Here is a 20,197-nt window from a genome sequence, read left to right on the forward strand (position 1 = left end):
CAAAAATCGTTTTCCAACACTTTTAGCCGTTTTTAAGATTGATTACTATCTGGTAACACTAAAAACATTTTAGACACCATTCAAAACAAATTTTTAACAATTTTTTATTAGATATAGGATTTTAGTGTGTTTTATTCGAACAAGGATACATTTTTAAAGCTATAAACAAATATATATACTTTTTGAGTTAAGGTTTGGTTTTATTTTATTGCCAAACGCCAGGGAATAACTTGTAAGGATGAAAGTGTGTCGCCTGTGTCTGGCAAAGGACGCCAACTTTCCTGTTTTTTCGGTGTCGACTGCCGTAAAGATTATGGCCTGTACATCGGTTGAGGTGGATCCGACGGATGGTCTGCCTCAACTTATTTGTCCTGGCTGCCGTCTGCGACTCGAGGAGTACCACCATTTCCGGCGCAGGTGCCAGGTAGCCGACCGCAGATTAAGGCGCGACGCGCGAATCGACTTGAAGGACGAGGACAATGATGCGCTACAAGATGTGGCAAAATGCACAGCCAATGCCTGTTCCGAGAGCAACGCTCAGTGGCGGAAGCAAGCGGCTCAGCTCATACGCAATGAAATCAACGCATACAAAAGAGAATTACTGGCCAACTGCAAGCAGACGGTGCGCCAAGAGATCGAGGAGGAGGTACGTCGTGAGATTGAGACCGTTCTGATGGAGCAGGCCAGGCAACAGGTTCGCCTTGGCGTTCTCAATGACCTCTTTGAAGAAGTTGAAGATTTCTTCATTCGGAAACGCAACGAAACTGCCTACGAGCACTTTAACGGTTCCGAAAGCGTCAGTTCCGAGATGGTCGACAAATTTTATGAAGGGGAACTCCCCCAACTGGATGATCTGAATCCTGTCAACGTAAGCCTCGTGGACCTCGTCGGTAAGCATTAACTGCTTTCAGAAATTTTAAATATTAACTAAATGCATTTCAGACGAAACAGACCTTCAAAACTCGAGCAACTCGGAAATTCCTTCATGTTCTGTACCTCCTGCCTCCGAAGTGATTGTTCCCGTGCCAATGGTGGAAATTAACATGACAAACACCCAACTTTCCCACCTTCGTGAGGAATTCCACAGTGATATCTTTTTAGGTGATCAAACTCCACCTAAAACCGCAAAAAAGATAAAAGAAGTTCCTTCCAATCCAGAGCCAATTCAGAAAAAAGTACGATTTTCCAGCCCTATAAAGCAACCCACGTCTTGTCGCAAGCACAAGCCGTCTAATAAGCGCCCTAAAAGCCCCAACTGTATGCGCTGTCGGCTCAGAGGGGCTGATAAGATGAATCGAAGCGTTTCATAATGTTCCCACATTAAATACGAGTACCTTTAAAATATATTTTTTTTTAGAAAAAGTAACAGAGATATAAATAAATCATTCCTAACTAATTTCAATACTTCTTTTAAACAAATTTTCATTCAGTTTTTTGTCAATTTTTCTCAGGGCCCCCTTAAAGATGGGAAAATGCAAGGATATTTCCCATGGACTCCCTTGAGTTTGGGCAATTGCGTGGGAACGGCTTATATGGCCCACGGCGATGTGTAGATCTTTTTCAATTTTCATCAGATACTTGAGGGGAATACCTCAAACGACTCGCAGATCAATTCCCAACCAATCTGCATCAAAGCCCAGAAATGAATTTTTAAATCGATTTTATGTCTATTTTCCCCACGTACCCCCTTGAGTTTGGGCAATTGTGTGGGAACGGCTCATATGGCCCACACCAATGTCAATATCTTTTTCAATTTTCATCCGATCCTTGAGCGGAATACCTCAATCGACTCGCAGATCAATTCCCTACCAATCTGCATCAAAACCCAGATATAAATTTTTGAATTGATTTGATGTCCATTTTTTCTACGGACCCCCTTGAGTTTGGGCACTTTCGTGGGAACGGCTTATATGGCCCACAGCGATGTCTATATCTTTTTCAATTTTCATCCGATACTTGAGAGGAATACCTCAAACGACTCGCAGATCAATTCCCTACCAATCTGCATCAAAACCTAGAAATAGATTTTTTATTGATTTTATTTCCATTTTTCCCATGGACCCATTTTCCCATTTTTCTCAGTTTCTATCATGGGCCTTTATAATTGGGAAATTAAAAAGATCGTGGGTTTAAAGTAAAAATCCTCCCAACATTTCGACAAAGGCAGCTATTTCTTAAGTCGGTAAAATTTAAAAAAAGTAATTCTCCTTTTTTCGATAACTATAATTAGGCAAAATTGCATATTTCGATAAAAACGTATCGATATTTTGATACTTTGACAACCCTATTACAATGCCAAAAGACGCCATCGAGTTGAAGTAAATAAACACATAAAAGCGCCACTAGATGGGAGATCCGTCGTCTTATCCGGATTTGGCAACTATTTGCCGCCTGTGTCTGAAGCAGCACCAGGAGGCCTACGGGATCTTTGCCGAGGACGACTCGCAGCTGTCGATTCCTGTCCGTCTTATGGCGTGCATAGCCCTGGACGCCAAGCCGGGGGACAGCCTGCCCAAGAAGATATGCGTCGAGTGCCGATACCAGCTGGAAAAGTTCTTCCTTTTCCGACAGCGCTGCCAGGCAGCAGAAAAGAAGCTCCGCAAGCACATACGCCTGTTGGGACTTGGGAAAAGGAGTCGTGTTTTCTGCAAGGATCCGGATGACGACGACTACGACGAAGATGAGCTGGAGTTCGAGGACTCAATTGCTTTTATCAGTAAGCAAGACAAGGGGCGGGAAGAAGCTGAGGAGAAGCGACGAGATGAGGCTAAGGAGCAGCAGGAGAAGGAGCTGGCCAAGCGGTTGTTGGAGTCGCAAGAGGAGCTGCGCCTAAAACTGTCCGTCGAATTGCGAAAGGATCTGGCCCAGGAGGTGCGCAGCGATGTGCGCGAAGAGTTGCGCGCGGAGGTCACCGAGGAGGCTCGCAAGGAGCAGATAGTCAGACTTGTGGGAGAGTTGGAGGTCTTTCTCACCGAGAAAAAAGCGGGAATATGGGAGGTTATTGACAGCACTGAAGAATCAGAGGCCAAGTCCATGCCCAAGACTTCTTCAACTGCACAGACATCCTCCAAACCAGCCAGTAAGGCTCTTGCCAAGCTACGTCTGATCACGACCTCAAAGTCCTCCCTGCAGTGCATAAAAGTGAAAAGTGACGAAGAAGAGATCCTCCTTGGCGGTAGTGCGGAGTCTTTGCCAGCTGACGAGATTGAGCTGGGCACTATCGACATGGACGAGGCAGCTGCACAAACCGGAGAGGATTTCCGGGACATCAAAATGGTGGGGGCTGGCGATGTGGAAGGAACCGAAGACGACCGGTTTTACATAATCAATTCGACTAATAACGAGGATACCAAACCGAATTCCACTCCGGATTTTGAGGACGACAACGATTGTACCTCCTACAACAGTAAATATTAAATATTTTATAAAAAAATGACTTAAGACTGACAAAAACTATCTATTCTAGTTAGAGAAAATGGGGAAATTCAGTTCAGCGGAGAGAAACCTTCAGCGTTGGAGGATGTTGTGGTCTTTAACTTGGACAGCGAGATGTCTGAGGAGCAGCAGGTCTATAAATTTGAAGATAACGTTATAATACTGGTAGGAATGGGTAATTATTTATTTAAATCATAACTGAATAGTGTATATTTCAGGCCAAGGACAAATCCAGCGATGAACCGCAACCCGCAAAAAGGAAGCGAACGAATGACCTTGTCTTTAAACAAACACCACGTGAAGGACAGCCTCGAGCAGGAAGAGTGTCGGACACGGTAAAGACGTTCCAGTGCCAATTGTGTCCGGTGGCTTTTGCCACAGAGAGAATGTTTACCCGTCATATGAACACGCACGTCAAGGGCTTGAAAAGCGGCAAGGGTGGAACTCTGAAATGTCCCATCTGCGAGTTGCAACTATCGTGTTCCAGCTCCCTTAAGCGTCACATGATCATCCACACAGGAGTGAAGCCGTTCAAGTGCGAAGAGTGCGACCAATCCTTCTCTCAGCGCGAGGTTCTTAAGCGTCACATGGACACGCACACGGGGGCCAAGCGGCACAAGTGTCCCCACTGCTCGAGCTGCTTCGCTCAAAAATCCAACCTGCATCAGCACATCAGACGAGTGCACTTGGGCAGCGACCGTTCCCACAAGTGTCATCTCTGCCCGCGGAGTTTCCATCATATGTCTGGTCTAAGTCGACACTTGGTAACCCACTCTGGGATTTTCTTTGCCTGTAAAGAATGTGGCAGACAGTTCAACGATCGCAGTGCCGTGCAGCGCCACGTACAAACTGTGCACAAGATTTCTAACAAGTCGGAGGACAACACCACCGACGCTGAAATGAGCGATCCGGAATTTCAGGCGTTGTAAGGAAATTCGAAGGGTTGCTTGAATATCATACAACTTTATTCGCGAACTGGAGGGCTCACAAACGGTTGGCACCAAATATCAATATGTTGCGTTAAAACATTTAGAAAACATGCAGCGTTAAACAGTTTAGCAAACAATTACACAAATTGGAACAGTTCTTTAACAGGATTATACCATATAATAGCTAGCTAGACATACGTTTTACAATATCGTTAATAAATACCACATAAGATGATGTACAATATAGGCGAATACTCGTATTGTTAATAAACTCATTTCCCCTACGACTGGGAATACGAATGCAATTGCCACTAAACTTTAAACTTAAGCTAAACGCCAACAATCGAACGCCAAGAAATCGAAATCTGGATGCAAAATACAATTATAAAATGCATTCTTTTTTGTATATACGGAAGCGCCTTTCAAGTGAGATTACCATAGGGAATCGAGCTCGAGCCAGAACGAAATCGAAACCGTTCAACATTTCTGATTAATGAGTCGTAAAGCCAACAACAATCCAATAAACCTAGCCTACTAATCGATGCAGTATCCAACATAACGAGTACTCTTTAATCAAAACCCTTCCGCCTCTGCTAGTCGGAGTTAGTGAGCGAGCTGCGCTGCGATTCCAAGGTGTTCGAGTCGTTTCTCTGCCTCAGCATGCGTGGCTGGCTGGACGCGAAATTGGAGAAGTCCTTCATTACGTCCCTGTACGTCTCATCCTCACCGTTGAACTCATCGTTGGGGCCAATCTCGTCGTTTAGCCTTGTCAATCGAAGTCTAAGAGAAACATATCGTTAAAAAAGGTAGTTGACCCGATTATTTTCTACTCACAGCGTCACGATGTCAGCGTTTTCTTGATCCACCGCAATATCTAAAGCCTTCTTGCCATCACTGGAGGCCAGATCATAGGCAGCCTTGTGCTTCAGAAGCAAATAAACCTGGGCAATGTGTCCTTTGGCCGTGGATATGTGCAGTGCCGTGTAGCCCAGCTCATCGACTGCATCGATCGCAGCTCCGTTCAACAGTAGGTATTCACAGGCCATCACTGATCCGGATATGACAGCTTGGTGCAGGAACGACCGCTGCCTGTCCAGGGGGTTCTTCCAGTTTTTGTCAGCACCCAGGGCGAACGCCATGCACATCACCGGCAGGTTGTGCGCCACTGATGCTTTGTAGAGCAACTGATTTGCGTCTAGCTGGGAGAAGGGCATCTCGTCGGGAACATCTGGATCGGACTCACCCTCTGTACTCTCCTGATCGCTGCCCAGAATGCACGGCGTCTCAAAGGTGTCCAGCTCCAAGTCACCACCAATTACCAGCAAGTCATCACGGGAAATGCTCAGAGACATCGAGGGAATGTTTATGGATTCGTCATCGTCGTCGTCGTCCAATTCGTCACCAGTTTTGCACGTATTATAAATGCTAGGATCGTCACTGAGGGTTTTTGGAAGGGGACGCTGCTGTCGCCTTCTTCGGTACTTCTTCACCGACCACTTGCGAGTTCCTCCCAGCGAAAGTGTTGCCCGCTTCTTAACGCTCGTGTCTCCTTCTTCCAGCAGACCACTACTTATGCTGAGCACTTCGGCAGTCTCGCTGGCCAGGAGCTCCTGCGGTTTGGGCATTCCGCAAACAAACCGTCGCTCCACATACTTGGCCTTAATCCAGGCCTCCCGTACCCCGATGCCGCACTGCTCGGTCGGCTGCCGTAGATCGCAGTTCTCGCCAACACGCGCCTCGTATATCTTGTTGATCACTTCGTTTCCCAGCTCCATCATCACCTTGACGTTCTCCGTCTCCCAGGCGTCCAGCGTTAGAGAGCGCACCTTGCTGTAGTGGACGCCCAGGCTGCGATGGACGCCCGAACACTCGATGCACAGAGTGATGCCCAGATTAATGGAGGCCCAGCGCGGATTGGGACTGCGGCAGTCGCAACACTGAGCATTGCCCGGTATCTTCAGGAACTCCTCCCAGTGGCTGTAGTGGGAAAAAAGTGGCAAAGCTTTACAATATGATTCATGCTAGAGCATGTGAATAAAAATAACGCACATTCTGCGCTTTGCGGGTAGGGCGTTTGGTGTGGTCGTGGACTGGGGCCGTGAATGGTGGTTGGTGGAGTCGTGCTGGATGGCTGCCCCGATGCTGTGCTGCAACGCCGAGATCCACAGAGAGAGCATGTCCGCCGAGTCCGCCTGCAAGATGTGGGATCTATAGCGGGAAAGAAATTAGTGAAATATTAAAATCTGAATTTAAACCTGCTGAGTGAAAACTTACTTGGTGGGGGAGATGACCTCGAAGCAAAAGCGGCGATCGCCCTCGTTCACCGGACGCACACTGCATATACGGAGGTCCTCCTCCATGACCGAGAACGAGTCCTCGTTGCTGCGTTTTCTGCAATGCGAATCCAAATCACTTCAGCGCAACGGCCAAACACATCACATAACACCACACAACAAAAACATCACAGAAATCAAAAGTTTAACGATTAACTAGGCAAGCAGATGGATTGGATTGGATTGTCTAAGATATGGATGCAGGGATGATGGTAGGAATATGGGAGTGCGCACCTGTACACCAGCTGGTTGTCGCTGAGGTAGAACCACCTTCGGCACCAGGTCTTGAAGCCCTTAGACTTCTTCTTGAACAGATAGCCCTCGATTTTGTTGGACGTGCTGTTTGTGTTGGAGTCGCAGTAGCGATTCACGCTCATGTGCCGATTCTGCATTGCCTTCTCTAGCTGGTGGTAGTCGCCCCGGAGTGTACCCAAATCCTCGCTGATGTTCTTGAAGAACTCGTCGAAGTCGTTGCACAGGTCGAAGCCCTGATGGTAGTAGGTCACGCACGCCTGATAGTAGTCCAGCAGCTGCCAAAAAAATGCACAGATCAGCAAAAAACGTGCCAAAGACAATAAAACTATGCTATTGTTCTCCGGTTCGACCGTCTTCGAGCGCTTCTGACATACAACTGAAACTACTCTCCATTTCTAAGTGCCAGGAGACTGACTCAACGGCTCCGATCAATGGTTCTAGATATGCAACCCATACAGTCGCACATTCATATCAATTTAGTGACGTCATAACAAAAACAAATCCCACCAACTTGTTTATATTGTACACTGCCACTCCGGGGCGCTCAGGGGGGCGCCGATAAGAGATATGTATGTCGCTTCCTTGGCATTGCTTACCGTCGACAATATTGATGGGACCTTGCGAGCCTGCGCCAAAGTTATATAGTTGACATAGTCCAGGGCGGTGTGCTGGAAGCAGGACTTCGAGGCTGAGAGGATATTGGCTGCCTCCTGCATTTCCTGGGGCCGGTTTTTGCTCGCCTGCCAATCGGAGAATAACAAGCCATTAATACCCCAAGCCCTGGCCAAACCCGAAGCCCTGGGCACTTCACCTGTGCATTTTTAATCAGCGCATTGTCATAGCCCTCGGAAACCTTGAGGAAATGTCCCTTGTAGTCCTTCACCTGGTTGATGTCGTCCTTCACAAACAAAGTAAGGTTCTTCAGCACCGTTCGACTAGCCTGATCCAATAGAATTGTGTGGAACTTGTTCATCTCCTTCAGGATTAGAAATGTAAATAAAAACTCATTCATTCCTTGCCAGGAGGGACCTTTTACGCACCTGGAAACAGTCGATGAGCTTGCCCAGCGCGTTGTGAGCGTTTTTGTTGTCGAGGAAGTGCTGCTGCAGATCCCACAAGGACATGGCGAAGGCGCTGTGGGGGGAAAAACGACATAAATATTCATGAGTATGGAGAAACTGCGCACTTTATAGCAAGTTGTTACCTCTGGTTCTTGACATACTCCTTGCCCGACTCGACCGCCACATTGCACAGCTTGATGATTTTCTCCAGCCGCTGCTCCAAGTGCTCGATGTCGCTCTCCTCCTTGGACACGAATTGCCTGGAAACAATAAAAGTGGTAGCGTTAGCACAACCTCGGCGGGATGTAAACAAAGATGGAGGGACAGCTGCCACCGCTCTGGCTCTGGTCGGCGATTAAGATTGCCTTTGACAGGCTGGGAAGCGTAAACACTATCTGCTCCTCGCTAAATGCTAATCAGAGAAGTGGAGGTGTAGGGCCGGGGCGAACGTGGGGCTGCCCGCTCTCTGTTTATGTTGACAGTTTTAATTTATGCCGACTTACGAAAGCGGCATTTGCTCTTCCAATTGAACCACCGGACTCGTCTCAAACGAAACTCGCTCGTCCGGGGACAAGTTTTTGTATCTCTTTGTTGCGTCTTCTTTGTCGATTTTGTATCTCGCATCTTTTGTTTTGCCAACCATCGATTTGTCGAGCACTGCTTTGGTTTTAGTGCTCCTCTAATTCCCCATTTAAATGAATTTCTCAAAGATAAGTAATTCCCATTCATAAAGATATCATGTAGCATTTGTGATAAGAATTTGTTGTGGTTTTAGATAACAAATATATAATAAATTCCATTCATAAATTTTAAGTTTTTAGGCTTCTCCCAAAATCGTTTTTAATTAATTATTAATGATAATAAAATTTGTACAATAGGTGGCTTAAATCCTTCCTGTTCTAGACTCTTTTCTGGCATCCCACCCCGTTCCTGTCTAGCCTTGTTTCTTTGTTAGCCACTTCCGCTGCAGGTGCTTCTGGGCCAAACGAGTTATGGCCGCATTTGTGCTGCGTTTACGAGGGAAAGTGTTTCGGTGTCTTTTCGGGAGCGATTAGCTGCCGGAGAAGAGGCAATTTTGGGTGAAATCTTATCAATCAGCGCCGAGCGTTCACCGGACCCTAGCATCGGGCCGCCAATTAATGGAGCAGAGGTATCGACAAGGGCAAGGGCATGGGGAGCGGGGCTAGAGATAAATTCCAAAGCAGTGACGGGACGGATGGATCGAGTGCAAAGTTTGTTCGATGATTAAGCCGCGTTTTCAACTAACAGCCACATCGGGTGGGAAAGCACGGGAAGGCGGACTTGGAGGTGGGGGTAGCTGGGTTGATATCAACCAGTCACGCTACATGCCCTGCTCTCGGAAACAATGCAAATCTCGACTGCCAACTGGGGAGTCTGCCAGTGCGGGAGGGCGCAGGGAACTGGTGGCGTTAATCCTGGGCTCTCACCTGAATTTTGGGGAATCCTTCAGACACTCCTCGAACTCAATTGTGGCGCGCATTGTCCCGAGGAAAAGCAACCACACATACACAGCAGTAACTAGTCTGGCAGTTGCACTGTTGGCTATTCGCTAATTGAGGCCTGCGAAATTTTGGCCTGTTGCTTTTTATTCTATTTGAGGTGCTCCCTGGGAGCCTGATTTTGGAAGGTCTGGAAGACGGGAGAGGTTCACATCCTCGGCGAACGGAAGCCTCACACGTTGACCGATGGCCCTAATTAGCGAAACCCGCCGATTTGCGAGATTCGGGGCCAAATTTACAAAATTTACAGCGGGCTGACAACAAACTATAACGTCGGACTTTCTACACGAATGGTGTGGTCGCGTCCACAGCTCACAGAAATCTTCGTTTTAAGCGGTATGGTCACACTTTCTACTGGTTGATATACCCTTCCAAAGAGAATATAAATTTGTCTTGATCTTTGTAATATATGAAGTTCTTGATACTCAATAAGTTATAGTAGTCCTCTAAATATTCCTTTTACCCAATAAGTCCATAAAGTGCCACAAGAAGTTGCAAGTTCATTTCATTACAAATTTAAAGACAACGAGGAAAGTGTTCGCACTTTCGAGAATGTGCATTAACATATCGGCAAGTTTTTTATATGATCTGAAAAAGCATCGTCTTTATTCTTGTACCTAATTTTTTAATTAACTTTTAAAACATTTAAATAAGGACTTAAAAAATAATATAAGCATCCGCCTTGGCAACTCTGTAACTGGGAATTGCTAATCTGAGAGCTTTCCAACACTGTTTCATTGTTCTGGTGGCCGTTTGTTCTCCTCTTTTTTTCTGGTTCTGGTGCTGTTTTGGTGTAATTATCCACTTGAGAACGCATGGATACCCGATGCCCAGGCCCTGCATGAGTCGCGTGGGTGTGCCCAGTGCCAGTTTCATTTATAAAACGATGAGTTTTGCACGTTTCCCAACGCCGATGGCCGAGTGATTACTCCGCTACCCCTCGCTCTCCTCCCATGCGTTTGCCTTCTATTTGCGTTTCTCGTACACTTCCCAGCTCATTTGCATAGATCCCGTGCCGTGGAGCGACTTGAGAAGTTTACGTCACAACAGGAGAACAGCGGCCGAGGAGCACCCACCCACTTCCATTCCGGGAACAGGAACATTTTAGCGGAATGTGGAAGTGCCACAAGTGCGGCAAACCCGTTTACTTTGGTAATACTCACACCTACGCAAACTCACACTCACACACCTACATACCGACAGACTGATCGTAATCCGTAAATAAAATTTGAATTATTTATATTATACTCGCATCCAATACAGCGGAACGTAAACAATCGCTCGGCTACGATTGGCATCCGGAATGTTTGCGCTGCGAGGAGTGTGGCAAACGTCTGAATCCAGGCCAGCACGCCGAGGTACGTGGATCCGCTGACTGATAGTTAATCATCCGATCGTAATCTTGTTCCACTTTGTTCCTTTATTAGCACAAAGGTGTGCCTTACTGCCATGTACCCTGTTATGGAGCCCTCTTCGGACCCCAGCTGTTTGGTCACGGAACGCGGGTGGAGTCCCACAAGAGCTACGGGGTGAAGGGAGCCCAGAAACCCGCCCAGGTCAACGGCCCTGCTCTGCCCCGCGATCACCTAGAATCCAAGCTGAAGGTGAAACAAGGGAAACCTTAAACTCAACGAGTAAACAATAATACGCCCCTTAATTGGCAGGTCTATAACCAATTTTACGACAATAAAAGCCTGGGGATACGGAGTCGTGAGGTCAACAACCGCCTGGTGCTGGAGGGAGCTCTGCGCGTTTACTGGGGCGTTCAAGGAGTGATTCATCTGAAGGAGGACGACGATCAGCGGACATTTGTGGTACGCAAAAGGAACTCATGTCGCGTATCCAAAGCTCAGGACGTAAGAATAAAGTTTCTGCAGACTTAAGTCGTACTATTGTTCTCAAATCAAATCTCTTTCGTCTCCAGGAGAGTAGCTCGGATAAGGAGAATGAAGCTAGTGAATCTGTGGCACCCCCAAGCACCACCACCGGTGAGGTTGATCAGCTATCTACGGATGTCTCGCTGTCCGAGAGCATGACTTTCGACTCGTGCAGCTTAAACGAAATATCAGATTTGCCCACAACTCCAGAAGATGCCTCCGCAAATACTACGAATAACAGCAAGGAAGTCCCCAATGGAAAGGTGTCGAATGACGACGAAGACACAACAACAACGGATTCCTCTGGGACTCTGGTGGAGGCCCCGACAGCTAGCACGAGTTGCGTGTCGAACACGTTGCCTTCGAAATTGGATAACCTAGAAAAACTAGACTGGGACGACATTGATGACTTGCTGCAGGTGGAGAGACGCCACAATGAGAAAGATCGCATTTATGAAACAATGCCCGTGAAACTGCCGTCTTCGCAATCTTCCAGCGATAGTTCCCCTAGCAAAACTTCCACTGAAAATACCTCGACCACGACGGAGTCGAGCTCAACCCAATCTGCCACTACGACGAATACCAGCAGCTCGGACAACTTTATGACCGCTACGGGGTCATTGACATCTAACACCAACACTCAAAATACAACAACAGTGACCACGACGGAGACTTCGCTGGACAACTACGAAACGTGCGATGATGCTACCCTCAAACCCATGGACTATGAGGATTTCAAACGCAGTGTTCACCAGGACTACGTTAATGGGGCGAACTCATTTAAGGAGCCCAACGATGACACCTTGAAGCGTAATCAACCTATTGATCCGTCTCGTATTCACGATTCTCTGAAGCTCTACGGAGAAAACTCGGTAATGAGCAAAAGCTTTAACTGCGAGCATGCACTGCGCTCGATTGATCCCACTTTGATCAATGACACAATGAACCTACGCAGCAGTGGCTTGGACTCGCCGCGTTCCACGCAGCGCCAGTATGCCTTGCAGAAGAGCGGGTCGGCATCCGCGGCTTCTTCGGGGCCAAGCAGGGAGTATAGGAAACCATATCAGCAGGGGAGACAGCTCTTCGAGAAGGGCATCAATCGCTCCAAATCAGGCCCCAGTTGCTTTGTTTACTCCGACAGCGACGACGACGATGACGTCACTTTAAAACCCCATCGCTTGGCCACTGTCAGGCGCAGCGATATTCCACCGCGGTATATTCAAATCCAGATGGACTGCTATCCCAAAGAGAATTGCACTGTCGGCAGTGAGAACGAATCGAGCCGAGCGGATGCCCCGTCCATAACAAGTGGTGCAGCTGCAGGGGATGAGCTGACGCAAACCGAAGAGTTGTACACGGCTAGCGAGGGAGCTAGTGGCGCAGGGGGTGATGGAGCGGGTGCGGCTGGTTTGCATATCACTGAAGATGGCGTAGTGTTGCGGAGACCTCCTCGCACCGGAGCTGCAGCCATCAAGCGGCGCAGCGGCAATCGCCGGTAAGTTCGAAAAGACTCGATTGCAAACCATAATTGAAATTGAACCTGTTTTTATTTTTTTTAGTTCCCGCACCAAGCTGAAACGGCGGTGCTCCATCAATGGCCACTACTACAATCGGGAGACGTCGTTCTTTACACCACCCTACGGTTCTCAGATGTCAGTTTGGGTGTCTTCGCTTATAACCACGCCGGAGGTTATTAACTTGGTGCTGGAGAAGTACAAGGTGGACAGTCGGCCGGAAAACTTTTCGCTCTTCATTGTGCGCGACAATGGCGAGCAGAAGCGTTTGCGGGACGACGAGTATCCCCTGGTGACCCGTGTCACTCTGGGGCCGCATGAGGATGTTGCGCGTTTGTTTTTGGTAGATGCACGCAAAACGGATGAAATCAGGTGAGAGCTGGGAACCGGCTACTTCTATACTGATTTAGGCTAATGATTTTGTTGTCTGTAGTAATGAAGTTGCTCAATTTTTGAATCTATCGCTGCCCGAGTGCCGAGCCATTCTGGAGCGTTACGACGAGGAAGTGGCTCGTGAAGTGGCCAAAATCAAGGAAAGGTAAATATTTCAAATAAATTATGTTATCGATTATAATGCAATATCAATTCGCAGGTATGCGGAGCTGCGTCGTCGTATTGTGACGCGCATGGAATCTCTGAAGGTGCATTTGTAATGCGGAAACGGAATCTCCGGCAGTCGAACAATTTTTAATTAGCCATAGAATAAATGCGGCCAAAAATTCATACAAAAACGAAAAAAAAAATAATAATGTGAGCAGCTGAAGAAGAAAAAAGTATTGAGGTTTTTATACGAGAAATATATATTTTTATGTAGCATTTAGAAGAAATTATAAATTAGCAAGATTAGGCACCCCAGTGAACAAAAGAAGCAGCTGCCGCATGTCGCAAACTTTTTATTTTACTATTAAGAGTTCTTCCCAGACGAAACTAACAAAACGATTACCAGGCATTTCCATTTTTTTAGAAAGCGTTTAAGACTTGTAACTAACCAAAAAATAATTATTAATCCGCCACATTACCATACAACTATTTTATGTTCTGTGTTTATAATCGAACCATTGTATTTCTGTGTGTTGTCTGTTCTGTGGAGTCACGTCAAAAGCGGTGTCATGTATCTATTGTACAATACAATGTTTAGCTTTTAAGCAGTGACATGAAGCACACAGGTCCTATTGCTAGTAGTGTGTAGTTTAGAAGCCATTTTATCGAGTCATTGAACACGAGCAGGAAATCATTTTGATTTGCTCTGCAATGCCTCCTGCGATAGAACAACAATAAGTATAACGTACTACACATATATTATTGCATAACATGGACTTGTTGATTGAAAATCATTTGGAAATCCAATAAAATGTAAAGTTTTACAAGAATTAGAAGAGGAGTTCGGGGTTCCTTGGGGTACTCGGGGGGTGAGACCATTCAAGCGGAGTTTAAAGCCCCTTGGCCGGCGACAAATTCGACCAAGTTACGACCAAAAGGGGCTCCCAAGTGTGGGCCAAATATTCAGAAAAGTCAGCAACCAACCGGCGCCACAGAAATGGGGATCAAGTGGAGGCGGTCCATCGACTGCGGACTACGAAGCCACCACACACCAACGAAGCTTGTCCGGGCCAGAGCAGCCATCTAAGCACAAGTCAATGATGCCATTATAATAGAGCAGCAACGAAGGCAAAGCACGGGCTCAGGCTCACTCACATAATAAATGCATACCCCACCACAGTCCGCCTATTCAGGCCTGTGGCCGGGGACGGCGACGGGGACAAGGACGAGAATGAGCAGGAGGGGGTGGTGTGCGTGGCTATTAATTTGAAACTGACAGAGTCTACGGGTCCGGGCTGGGCTACAACGTGGCTGGGACTCTAGTTCCGATTCCGGCTGAAAGGGCCAGCTTTGGCCAGCCTCCGAGGCGCGCTGACGCTGATGCTGACGCGTTAAATGGTTTTGGGGGTTTCCCGGCCAGCAGCAGAAGCAGTAGCAGCGGCAGGAGCAAAAGCGTCGCGTCCCATCGTGTGCCAAGTGTGCCAAGCGCCGATACATAAAAATCAACAGCCAGCCAGAGCGACAGGGGCGGCCAGAAGGAAGAACTCCAAGTCCATTTGGGATGTGCGAGTTCGCATTAGGCGCCAGTGGCAGATTCACGACCCGCCGCCCCCGGTCCGATCCTTTGGCAGCTCCAGCCGCATAACCTTCTAAGAGAGTCTAGCATTCCAGCACTCTGAGAGCTGCCAGTTCTAGAAGAGAGTCCGGAAAATCGATTTTGGCCGAATGCCAGTCTGTTTGTTGGTGGTGGCTGTCTGGAAAAGTCTGGTAGTAGTGCCGGAGGGTGGTGGTGGCGTCCAGAGTGGGGCTTCGGAGAGAGGGGAAGAGCGGAGAGGAAACCCTGGCCATATTGCGCATACGCCGTGCAGTACACTGAACTCTCTGGGAGAAAAGTGGAATATTTTTAAATATTTTGTTCCATTGAAGTTTATTTTATTTACAGGATAATTAAAAGGAAATTCCATAAAAATAAGGACTACATACCTGGTTAATCCAATATTACTTTTTAATCTTGAAATGAAATCAAGATAATTGTAACTAAAAAGTTTATTCTTAATATGTGCCTGGCAACGCTAGAACTGGCAGGAGCTTCCAGCTCCTCTCTTAGCACATCCTTGTGCACTCTTAGACCTCTCGGCGCTGGTGTCGCAAAATTCCAATACTGCTCGATTCTCGACGCCATGGCTGCCACTTAGAAAGGAATCCGACTCGGAGGCGCTCAGTTTACGTTTCGGCCGCGTCGCCTTCAGTTCAGTTCACCAGAGTTCCGTGACCAGGCTGCACTGCATCCAACGCGGAGGCGCCTGCGATTGCAAAAGCAAGACCAAAACTCATTGTCATTCATAGTTGTTGCTGCTTCAGTGTGCGAGACGAGCGAGTGTGTGTGCCAGTGAGTGTGCGTGTTGGTGCGTAAACCGGAGGAGGCGTCCGTACTTTTCCACAGGACAGCGATTAAACACTGCGAAAGCGGAACTTGTCAACACACACCCAGGGCGAATCGCTTAGAGCACTTCCTCTAGAACCAGCAGGACCACGGTTGCCGTTAACCGTTAACCGTTAACCGTTAGTGTCACCACAGCTCATAGCCGCAGCTCCAGCCATCTCCTGTTCCTGTTTCCGAACACCATGAAGCACTCGCCGCTGATTGCCAGCGCTTGTCTGGCACTGGTGTTGATGTCATCCAGCCTGATTGGCAGCTCCGAGGCCAGAAAGAAGAAGTACGTCGGCGAGACGGGCGGCGATTTTGAGTTTATCGATGAGGTAAGTCCCAAATGGCTTCACAGTAGCCCCATTTACTGTCTCCGGTTTGGTCTCCTTCTCCACGTCCGCCTCCGACTCCGTCTCCGTTTCCCGTAAGTCTGATTCTCCGTCTGAGTCTCCGTTTCAGACCCAATCTCCGCCTTTCAGTTGCTTGCCTGCCTTCCTGTCTGTCCTCCTTAATACGCTTTAAGCTGACTGCCGACATTTAACTACCCTCCGAGGAGCAACTGAGTGTGTGTGTGCACAGGGAAAAAATCACAGATCATTATCAGAACTGTCCTATGAAATTAATGAGTATCGAATGAGAACTGAATTTTTATTGCCCAGAAATAAGGGCAATGAGGTACAATGAACTTTTGGGATAATTCTGTATTTTAGGGCCTATTATCATTACTAATCTATCATAGTTCTTTGACATGTTTTAATATAAAAAATGACATTTATACTTTTTTTAAAATATGTTTACTGTTGATGTTCTACTGTTATTTTTATCCCACAGCAGTAAAAATATAATTATGAATGGTCTGGTCAGGGAGTCTCCCCTGATTCGACCCGAATCCAAATAAGAAATATTCAGTTTAAAAATAATTTGAAATTTTTTCCCTGCGAGCTATGCTATGAGTTCCACATATAATATAACGCAATTGCGCTTTCATTTGGCCAACTTTTCACTCAGCCCGTCGTTGCTGGGGTTTCGCACCAACAACTTCCTGTTTTTTCTGTTGTTTGTTTGTATTTTTCCTGCTCCGCCCCCGACCACACTTCCAGGCCAAAAAACAAAGAGAAAACAAAAAGAAAAGAAATCCGACGTGCCAATTACTCACACAAATCCGATTTGTAGTAGTTGGTACTCCTCCTGACCCGGCTGAGCCTGCTATCCATGACTCCGAGCGTGCTTGTTCTGGTCTTTAGCACGCACCTGTCTGCCCGGCCGGGTCGGGAGAGGGGGAGGCCTACATATCGGGAGCCTATCCGGGGACGGAATCGGACCCAATCGAGGAGGAGGACACCAGAAGAAAGAGACAAGAGACAAGAGACAAGAGCCAAGAAGAAAGAGGAAAATCAATAGCATTTGGCAGTTGTCTTGTTGTCGTTTGGCTGCGCGTAAACTATGAAGTAAGCTCTAAGCTGCTTTCGCCCGGTCTGGCTGCCAACACGCACCACCCCAACTGCCGAGCTAAGCCACCCAGTCCACCCACTGCCCCTCTTCGATGACTGTTATTCACAGACGCAATGTCGACGCCGTCTTTTTTACTTTTCCTCCAATGGTTGCTACACAGGGAGGTCAGGGATTTCGAAATTCGGTTATGGGTTTTTGAATTGAAATACAAATTTTAATGTATACACTAATTTATAATTTAATCTCTTTATATCTCTAAAAAAGTATCTAGTCCTTTTCAATTTTATTCTAAAAGAACAATATACTTATGACTATGATTTGTAAAAAATCTTGTTTTAAATAAAATTGTAATGTGTAGTCCCTAAATTTTTTTCTCTGTTCTTTTTGCTAGGCGTTTTTTTTCTGAATTTCTTTTCTCTTCCCTGGACTAGTTCTTTTTGTTATTTTATTTTTGGTTGTATTCCGTTTTGTGTGTTGTGTTTGTTTTGTTTGCCATTTTGGTTTTATTTCTCAGCGCTTCCTTTCCGTTTTCTCTTGCTCTTTGCTTCGCCTTGCTCGGCCATTGTTGGATTCTTTGCCTCCTGAGTATGCGTGCGTGTGGGTGTGTGTGTTTGCTAATAGCCCAGAATGGCAGTTTGTGTGCCGTTAAATATACACACACACACATACGCACGCACCGAAAGACAGGCGGCCGTCAAGCAAAATTATTGCGAATCGCAAAAGTTTCCATAGCAAGGAATAGGGAGAAAAAAGAAATTTAAGAAATTTTTTTTCCAGGGAACACGCATACGCAGAATTTTAAACAGTTGCCAAAACGAATCCACATGTGTCCTTGTGGGTCCTGCGCGTGTGTTCCATACAAAACAAGTATAACCAAGCAATTTACAGCTCGGGCCTCAGCCTGGGCTTTTGTTTCCGCATAAATTTCACTTTGATGTCATCTAATTCTCTTTTCGCTTTGTACTTATTTTTTTATATATTTTCCAGCACTTATTTTTTATGGCTCTGCAGTCTGGCTAATCGCACTCTCACTTACAGACAATGAATTTGACTTTTTATTGAGAAAAGTTTCCGCCAAACGGCATAAATTATTTGAAAAGTTGACGTAGCCAAATTGTTTCCAGTTAAGTGCGATTTTTGCGATTTCTGAGTTTTGACACATGGTTGGAATTCCAGAATTCGGAATTTCTGTGACCCCTCTTGATTTGCTTTTTAATTGAAAAGTTTCCAGGGCACCCAACTCGAAGAAGTCGGCAAAAGTTTAAGGAGAAGACAAACAAAAAATCGTAAAAAAGTAAAGTCAAACAACTTCCCAGCTTAGGTTTAAGCTTCGAGCTATACAACAGGGCCAATTCAGGGCCTGGTATAAATAAATGGAATCATTTTTGTGTTTGTATACTAAGCAAGGTAATTTGCTTGGCAGAGTTATCTGGCAGAGGCGGAGGTGGAGGTGGAGGTGGAGGCTCTGGCGGAAGTAATCCCCACAGAAAGGAAATGCCCCCCTCAAAGTATGCAGCACAAAATAAATAACCATAAACAGTTGACGTTAATCAAGCACAAAAGCTCGGCCCACACACAAGCCCGCACAAATATAGATACAGATACAAATACATTGGTTATGATTTATGCATGGCATCCAGATACATTTCCATTTCCCGGGCCTCGATTTCGATCCGTTTTGTAAGCTTTGCATTAGTCATAAAAATGATAATAAATTAGTTTAGATTGCAAGGAATTCGTTTTGATTTGCCACCATTTCCTCCGGCCATAATCCAGAGCCATTCATAGCCAGTTTCTGAACATAATCAGCCAGACAAACGGCAAGTCAGATTCCGACAGAGGCGGGCTGTCGGGCTGGCAAAATGCTCTTATCCATCGATTACCCTGCTCCGAATCGCTGCTCTGTTTGTCAGCAGAAAATAAATCTTTGCATTGTGCACTTTCCAATTTGGGAGCTGAGAGCTGGGAGCTGGGAGCTGGTACTATATAGCTGCACCAGCGCAAAAATAAAATGTGAATGGAAATGGCAATAACGGCAAATAAGCTGAGCCAACTGACAGACAGGATCCATCTATGGTGCGTAATATATGCAAAACGGAGCGCCCTTCGGGGGGAGATGTAAACATGATCTTGCATGGTGTAGATGGTGTGTGTTTTTGTGTGTGAAATAGCTGCCAGCCATAAAGTTGATATGCATAATTTTGTATAAGCGCCACTTAGGGCTGAACAGGCAAGCGGGACGCAGGAGCCAGGGGGATACTTCACCTTAAATCACAAAACTGAAAACAAAATCAGAATGTGTGCAAATTACAGTTTTACTTTTAGACACAAAGTGCTTCCCCCGCTGGTCAGTTCGGGATTTGGTTTTATGAGCCAGGACGAGAGCCACCGAGATAGATAATGTCTGTTCTGGGCATCAGCATCCGCTTGACCCCTGACGTCCAGGCACTCCAACACCCTGACATCCAGGGTCCTAAATAAAATGTGTGTGTGTGTAGTGCAAGTTATGCAATAAACTTTTATGTCGTCAAACTGTTGCATAAACTGCCAACACGCAGTGCCGAGAAACTTTCCAACATGCTAACTAGAATATGGCGGCATCGCCAAGGACATCATGGCCCGAGAAGTTATAAAAATGCCCGTAAAAGTTAACTACACAAGTATTCGGCTGTTTTTGGCTATTTGGCCCGGGTATTAGCACCTATTTAGGGGGGCTGGAAACTCAGGTGGCATCAGCCAGGGAGCTTAAAGCGAAGTTCTGGTGTTGAGTCTGTTGGGTAGTTCGGTTGGGGTTTCATTAGCATTTCCATTCTCATTCTCAATCCCATTGCCATTCCCAGTCACAGACACATT

General features: G+C 46.5%; 5 protein-coding genes across 7 annotated transcripts in view; 4 read left to right on the top strand and 1 right to left on the bottom strand.

Moving 5' to 3' along the window:
* Positions 1-24: 24 nt before the first annotated feature.
* On the top strand, positions 25-1,396 carry LOC6500809. The gene is made up of 2 exons (XM_001953920.3): positions 25-890; positions 943-1,396. Exons 1-2 carry the CDS (start codon positions 239-241, stop codon positions 1,308-1,310), a joined length of 1,020 nt encoding a protein of 339 aa, XP_001953956.2. The 5' UTR covers positions 25-238; the 3' UTR covers positions 1,311-1,396.
* Positions 1,397-2,262: 866 nt separating this feature from the next.
* LOC6500810 (zinc finger and BTB domain-containing protein 17) lies at positions 2,263-4,669 on the top strand. Its single transcript, XM_001953921.4, has 3 exons — positions 2,263-3,406; positions 3,467-3,600; positions 3,654-4,669. Exons 1-3 carry the CDS (start codon positions 2,347-2,349, stop codon positions 4,362-4,364), a joined length of 1,905 nt encoding a protein of 634 aa, XP_001953957.1. The 5' UTR covers positions 2,263-2,346; the 3' UTR covers positions 4,365-4,669.
* On the bottom strand, positions 4,379-9,850 carry LOC6499771 (arf-GAP with coiled-coil, ANK repeat and PH domain-containing protein 2). 2 transcript variants are annotated; one of them, XM_014910732.3, is made up of 10 exons: positions 9,462-9,850; positions 8,157-8,273; positions 7,993-8,086; positions 7,764-7,928; positions 7,549-7,692; positions 6,932-7,227; positions 6,639-6,776; positions 6,414-6,572; positions 5,199-6,341; positions 4,379-5,144 (listed from the first exon to the last, which is right to left on the bottom strand). In XM_014910732.3, the coding sequence occupies exons 1-10, from the start codon at positions 9,512-9,514 to the stop codon at positions 4,958-4,960; spliced, it is 2,496 nt and encodes an 831-aa protein (XP_014766218.1). In that variant the 5' UTR covers positions 9,515-9,850; the 3' UTR covers positions 4,379-4,957. The 2 variants fall into 2 exon arrangements, with proteins under 2 accessions (XP_014766218.1, XP_001953958.1); XM_001953922.4 differs by having other exon boundaries at positions 6,639-6,755; positions 9,462-9,849.
* A 297-nt stretch (positions 9,851-10,147) lies between these two features.
* On the top strand, positions 10,148-14,294 carry LOC6500811 (dentin sialophosphoprotein). The gene is made up of 8 exons (XM_001953923.4): positions 10,148-10,685; positions 10,797-10,891; positions 10,961-11,137; positions 11,198-11,389; positions 11,458-12,905; positions 12,970-13,296; positions 13,358-13,462; positions 13,517-14,294. The coding sequence occupies exons 1-8, from the start codon at positions 10,646-10,648 to the stop codon at positions 13,575-13,577; spliced, it is 2,445 nt and encodes an 814-aa protein (XP_001953959.1). The 5' UTR covers positions 10,148-10,645; the 3' UTR covers positions 13,578-14,294.
* A 1,357-nt stretch (positions 14,295-15,651) lies between these two features.
* Positions 15,652-20,197, top strand: part of LOC6500812 (proteoglycan Cow) — a 43,603-nt gene continuing 39,057 nt past the window's right edge. For both annotated transcript variants that reach the window (XM_014911256.3, XM_001953924.4), the window contains exon 1: positions 15,652-16,224. In XM_014911256.3, coding sequence (XP_014766742.1) covers positions 16,090-16,224 — 135 coding nt within the window. In that variant the 5' untranslated portion in view covers positions 15,652-16,089. The remainder of the gene's footprint in view (positions 16,225-20,197) is intronic.

Source organism: Drosophila ananassae, chromosome 2L (genome assembly GCF_017639315.1).
Source record: "Drosophila ananassae strain 14024-0371.13 chromosome 2L, ASM1763931v2, whole genome shotgun sequence".
In the NCBI taxonomy this organism is placed as follows: Eukaryota; Metazoa; Arthropoda; class Insecta; order Diptera; family Drosophilidae; genus Drosophila; species Drosophila ananassae.

Coding starts and splice junctions, on each gene's coding strand:
- LOC6500809 (XM_001953920.3), top strand. CDS start 239: ATGAAAGTGTGTCGCCTGTGTCTGGCAAAGGACGCCAACTTTCCTGTT. Junction 891..942: donor AAGCCTCGTGGACCTCGTCG/GTAAGCATTAAC, acceptor AATGCATTTCAG/ACGAAACAGACCTTCAAAAC.
- LOC6500810 (XM_001953921.4), top strand. CDS start 2,347: ATGGGAGATCCGTCGTCTTATCCGGATTTGGCAACTATTTGCCGCCTG. Junction 3,407..3,466: donor CGATTGTACCTCCTACAACA/GTAAATATTAAA, acceptor TATCTATTCTAG/TTAGAGAAAATGGGGAAATT. Junction 3,601..3,653: donor AAGATAACGTTATAATACTG/GTAGGAATGGGT, acceptor TGTATATTTCAG/GCCAAGGACAAATCCAGCGA.
- LOC6499771 (XM_014910732.3), bottom strand. CDS start 9,514: ATGCGCGCCACAATTGAGTTCGAGGAGTGTCTGAAGGATTCCCCAAAA. Junction 8,274..9,461: donor AAGGATTCCCCAAAATTCAG/GTGAGAGCCCAG, acceptor TATTGTTTCCAG/GCAATTCGTGTCCAAGGAGG. Junction 6,342..6,413: donor CTACCCGCAAAGCGCAGAAT/GTGCGTTATTTT, acceptor TTCCCACTACAG/CCACTGGGAGGAGTTCCTGA.
- LOC6500811 (XM_001953923.4), top strand. CDS start 10,646: ATGTGGAAGTGCCACAAGTGCGGCAAACCCGTTTACTTTG. Junction 11,138..11,197: donor ACCTAGAATCCAAGCTGAAG/GTGAAACAAGGG, acceptor CTTAATTGGCAG/GTCTATAACCAATTTTACGA. Junction 13,297..13,357: donor CGCAAAACGGATGAAATCAG/GTGAGAGCTGGG, acceptor TGTTGTCTGTAG/TAATGAAGTTGCTCAATTTT.